The sequence below is a fragment of the Anser anser genome, assembly GCF_964211835.1.
Source record: "Anser anser genome assembly, chromosome: 1".
Taxonomy (NCBI): domain Eukaryota; kingdom Metazoa; phylum Chordata; class Aves; order Anseriformes; family Anatidae; genus Anser; species Anser anser.
In genome coordinates, this window is record NC_139720.1 from 183,467,018 (window position 1) to 183,472,187 (window position 5,170).

The 5,170-nt window shown below is 50.9% G+C and overlaps 1 protein-coding gene across 1 annotated transcript; it reads left to right on the forward strand.

Annotated features, from left to right (window-relative positions):
• Positions 1 to 338: 338 nt before the first annotated feature.
• On the forward strand, positions 339 to 4,160 carry ARL11 (ARF like GTPase 11). Its single transcript, XM_083847979.1, has 2 exons — positions 339 to 939; positions 1,052 to 4,160. The coding sequence occupies exon 2, from the start codon at positions 1,059 to 1,061 to the stop codon at positions 1,656 to 1,658; it is 600 nt and encodes a 199-aa protein (XP_083704105.1). The 5' UTR covers positions 339 to 939; positions 1,052 to 1,058; the 3' UTR covers positions 1,659 to 4,160.
• The last annotated feature ends 1,010 nt before the right edge of the window (positions 4,161 to 5,170 follow it).

The following is a 5,170-nucleotide window of genomic DNA, read 5'->3' on the forward strand; positions in this document are numbered from 1 at the left end:
GCGTTGCTGCCCGGAGATGATCTACGTGACAGCACTGCAGATAAGCGCTGGCTTCTGAGTTAACCTAGATCCTCAGCCAAGTAACACGTTTCGCACGCCCACAGACCTCGTGGTGGCACCCGGTGCCAACCAGCCCCAACGATGGCAGAGACCTGCACGGGACGTGCTTCAGCCTCTGCTCGCAGAAATACCTAGCAAAGGATGGTCTGTAGGACCAGGCGGTCCCTTACACGTCCCCAGCAGCCTCTGGCATGTAAAGTTCAACTGGGGCCGCCTTGTTAAACGTTTTTCCCTTCTTTTAAGGGATTTCCCTCCCCCCTGCCAAGCCACAGAGGGCTGACTTTGCTTCACATATGGAAATTAAAATATAGTATCTCGACGTAATGAGTTTTATAGATTTTTCAGGCTGGTCATCTTTCCACGAGACATTAAAAATCGTGTTTGTGTGCATTTCTTTAAACCCATCATTGCTCTCTGTGCAGCAGGTAGTGAAAGCCGATGCTGGATTGGATTTTTTGCTAGCACAACATTGAAAACCCGTCGGTGCTGCTCGTGTTGAAATCCACACCCTTGAGCTGTGATTCAGCAAATTCCCAGAGCAACCCCGTGCTTGAAACCCGGCTTCCTCCTGTCTGTCCGGGGGTGGATTTCCCCTCAAGAAGCCAATGAACAAAAGCTCGTTTATTTCTGTCCATGATGAGGAGGAAACGTGTCCCGCTGCCTCCCCACCTCTTCCTGCAACATGCTGCCTCCCGTTTGCGCCAGCTGCTGAAGGCTGCGAGTGGCGATGAAGGCTGGGGGCAGCAGAGCTGGAAGGCAGAAGTCGCCGTTTCGGACCGCGCTCCCTGGCTCCGCTCCACACCTCCAAAATAAGAGCTCTGCCTCGTCCTAGCTGCGAAGAGAAGAAAAGCAAGCTGCCTGATCCTTCGTTCAGCAAACGTAAGCAAAGCAGAACCGAGTGCTCTGTTATTAACTGATATTATCCAGGAAATACACTTTTTTTTGTCTACGTTCCTTTTTTTATTTTTTTTTCCCCCACTGTTTGAGGCAGGATCTCGATGGGGAAGCTGATCTCCAAAGGCTGGCGCAGAAGAGAAGCACGAGTGGTCATGCTGGGGCTCGACCTCGCCGGCAAATCCACCCTCCTCTACAGGCTGAAGAGCAGCCGGGCTATGGAGACCTGCCCCACGGTGGGCTTCAACGTGGAGTCCCTGCGGACGCCCTGCGGCGTGCCCTTCACCCTCTGGGACGTCGGGGGACAAAGCAGCCTCCGGGCCAGCTGGCCCCACTACCTGGAGGACACCAACATCCTCATCTTCGTGCTGGACAGCACGGACATGGCCCGGCTGCCCGAAGCTTTGGAGGCTCTGGAGGAAGCCCTGGGCCACCCCAGCCTGGCTGGCGTCCCCGTCCTCCTCCTGGCCAACAAGCAGGAGGTGCCCGGGGCGATGGCTCCTGCCGAGCTGGGGCAGCGGCTGCAGCGGGGGCAGCTGATGGGGCACCCGTGGGTGCTGCGGGGCTGCAGTGCCCTCACCGGACAGGGCTTGCAGGAGGCTCTGGGGGTCCTGGGTGAGCTGCTGAGGGGCGCGGGGCAGCGCTCCCCATCCCCAGAACAGCCTCTCCTCGGGCCGGCAGAGAGGAGGCAAGCCCTCGGGTGAGCCTCAGGTGGAGCCAGCACAGAGCTGAAGCTCGGGTGGACCCTGCATGGGGTTTGCCAGCAGGATGCCAGGCTCTGGGCACCCCCTGAAAGAAGCAGACCTGCAGCTGGCACACGTCGCGCTGAGAAACACCCAGCTGCTCACCAGCGGGAGCATTTTTGGATCCGTCTCTCGTACGCTCGCCACCAACCACCTCTTGCACCAGGCTCTACTCATCGACTGGTGGCGTCCAGTGCGTCAGCAGGGATGCATTTTTGGCAGAGAAGATCACGAGGGATTTTTATCTTTCTCCCAGCCCCGATGCAGGTATCCTGATGGAGCAGGACTTCAGCCAACAGCTAATCGGCTTCCGTACGGCACCCGTGGGTATAACCTTCAAACCATGGAAGCGAGTCAGGATTAGATGGTGTGACACTGTTTCAGGATGTGTACTTACTAATTCCTTGTCTTTCTTTCCCATTCCTTATTTTTATTGAATACCATTTTCAGGAAAATGTTACCTAACTTCCCTCGTGTTCTCTTTAAGTATAAGGAAGTCAAATCCAAGTTCTAGGTGCTTGGAAACATGCCCACATGGCAAGCCAACCTCTGAATATCCTCATGGTGGTCAAGGGGAAGCCCCCCCTCTCAGATGTTTTGAAACTAGGTGAAACTGTGATGTCTCCGTTGGATCCCACTGAGCCTCTTGGAGAAAGGACCTATGAAATGTGTGCCTTGGGGGCCCCCTGCACCCAAAATTCTCTTAATCAAGGTTAAAGTTAAGAAGCTTAGTGGTAGACCCTACTCTACTATGAAACGAACGAAAGTGGTGGGGCAAGGAGAGCAAGAGAGGATACCATATTTTTAGGCAGCAGCAGTCAGCTGCTTTCAGGAAGGAACTTATTCAGCCCAGAATCACCAAAGAAAAATGCACAAAGAAGCCTTCTGCTGTTCATACCAGTGCATTTCATGGCTCTTAAGGAATTAACCATCCAGCTGCTTCTGGTGCTGTGATTAGCCTCACTTCGTAGGAGGCAGCAGCTGGAACACAGAGCTTATCTGAACTCATGAAGGAGCAGAACACAACGAACCACTTATAGGAAGGTCTTAATAAAAGATGTCCTTCCAAGTGAAAAAGTCACAATTTGTAGCTGTGTTAATATATAACATATAATAACTATTATATGCGGTAAAAGAGTGTTCCAGTGTTGGTCTGGCCTGAGTGATCATGCTTATGAGTACCCATAAGTTGCACTGAACTGTAAATGACCTCTATAGCAAACCTGTGTGCATGACAAGGAGAATAAATTCATGTCTTTAAATACTTTTGTATTTGTGGCTAACATAAGCAGACTGATCTGCCTTCGGCTTGGAGGTGGCCACTGTTGGCTTCTAACACGCGTTTCCCAAGCACGTGTCGTGTTCTTGACTGTCAGAACCAGATCAAGAGGTTTTTGTAAGGCAAAAACATGCACTTGTATTGAGATAGAGATGAACGAACCCAGGTTATCCGTGCAACCCAATCACCAGCGAATGGAGAGGACAAATCTTCCCAGGGGCCCATCCGGCCACGTGGAGCAGCAGGCCTGGAGGTGCAACACAAAAATTGAATTGCTGTGCCAAAAGTTACTCCTCATTCAATTTGCTGGTGTTTTGGTCATGCATCTCACATGATACCAAAGGTATTGATCATCAGGGTCTGGGATCTGCAATATATTAAACTCAGCACAGATTGAAGAGTTGTCGTGCTGCTGCTTTACTCTTAGCTGGCTCTTGGTGTGTGCATTTGACTCTCCAAAATTGTCTGCTGGTGATTAAAAAAAGGCACTGACGCCTTCCTATTCCCCCAGGACTGGTTTTTTTTTGGCCCTTTCAAGACACAAAATAGGCTGTTCTGGCAGCAAATAGAGGTAACCACGAGCCTTTGGTAGAGATTAGCAATTAAACATCAAACTAGCAAAGTGGGAAGTGGTGAAGAAGGAGTTCTCATGGCAGGGCCTGAAGCAGAAGAGGCAACATCCCAGTTACTGACAGCGTCCTCACATCCCTTGAAGGAGGAGTTTGGCACAATACTCCATCTCGTGGGGCAACATGTGACTTACTGCCCTTGCTTTCTGGAACTAGGCGTTGCTCGACTCTCAATCACATTACCCCGCTCACTCACACCCTAGTTAGAGACTGATGAAATGATGCTGGGCCATACTGTTCAAAACAGCAGCACAGATTCATTTCTAATTATCTTTTCTTCTACCCACTCTTGCCCTGTCCTAATCCAATGCTTGCACAATGGCAAGCATTAAATACTTCGAATCTGGTGGCTAAAAACCTATGGCCAGAAGAAGTGGCCAAGTAGTAGGATAGCAAGGGTTGGGAGGGACATCCACCCAAAACATGGCTTAAGGCAGGGTCAGCTCCAAAGCTAGATGTGGCTCCGAAGTTAAATCAGGTTGCTGAAGGCATGGTGAAGTGCTTTTGAGTATCTCCAAGGATGGAGGTTCAACAGACCAACACCTTCAGAGACCTGGTACATACTGAAGTTTACAGCAACTTCAGTTAACCAAAATTCATAATTGTGCATTCATCTTCCCAATCGCCGCTCCAATGAGAAGAACCATACTGGCAAGTGTGGTGGTCAATGGCTGGTGGCCAATGGCTCCGTGTCCAGGTGGGGGCTGGTGACGAGTGGTGTCCCTCAGGGGTCTGTCCTGGGACCGGTGCTGTTTAATGTCTTTAGCAGTGACATAGACAGTGGGATCGAGTGTGCCCTCAGCAAGTCTGCAGATGACACCAAGCTGAGCGGTGCAGTCATACCCCAGCAGGAAGGGATGCCATCCAGAGGGACCTGGGCGGGCTGGAGAAGTGGGCCCACGTGAACCTGATGAGGTTCAACAAGGCCAAGTGCAAGGTGCTGAACCTGGGCAGGGGCAATCCCAGCCATGAGCACAGACTGGGAGAAGAACTCACTGAGAGCAGCCCTGAGGAGAAGGACTTGGGGTTCTGGTGGACAAAAAGCTGGACAGGAGCCATCAGTGTGTGCCTGCAGGCCAGCAGGCCCATTTCACTACAGTCTTGGTGGACATCCTGAGATCAGACAGAAAACAGGAGATTTCGTGGTGGCAGGGAGAGGGCTGGGGTCACTGCCGAGGGGCAACTTAAAGAGGGAGCAGGTAGCCCTGGGGCAAGTGAGGAGGAGCTGGAAGAAGGGAGCACAAAGGCAACAGCCCTGGGGATCGCCTTGGGGAGGAAAGGTCGATAAGAATGAAAACAGCTAAGGATAGCTGTTTTGTTTGTTTGTTTGTTTGTTTGTTTTTCTTTCCCAGATACACACAGAAGAAAAGAAGTGTGTTTTTTTTTGGAAAAAAAAAAGCTAGAAAACAGGTTGTATAATTCAGTGAAATGGCATTGTTATCACTTCAATACACCGAGCAGTTGTATATTAATTTCCTCCTCTTAAACAAACCCTGAAATACTACCTATAAAGATTCACTGCGTGTAACTCACTGAGACAAACAGGGAGCGAAACCACATGTGCC

Coding starts and splice junctions, on each gene's coding strand:
- ARL11 (XM_083847979.1), top strand. CDS start 1,059: ATGGGGAAGCTGATCTCCAAAGGCTGGCGCAGAAGAGAAGCACGAGTG.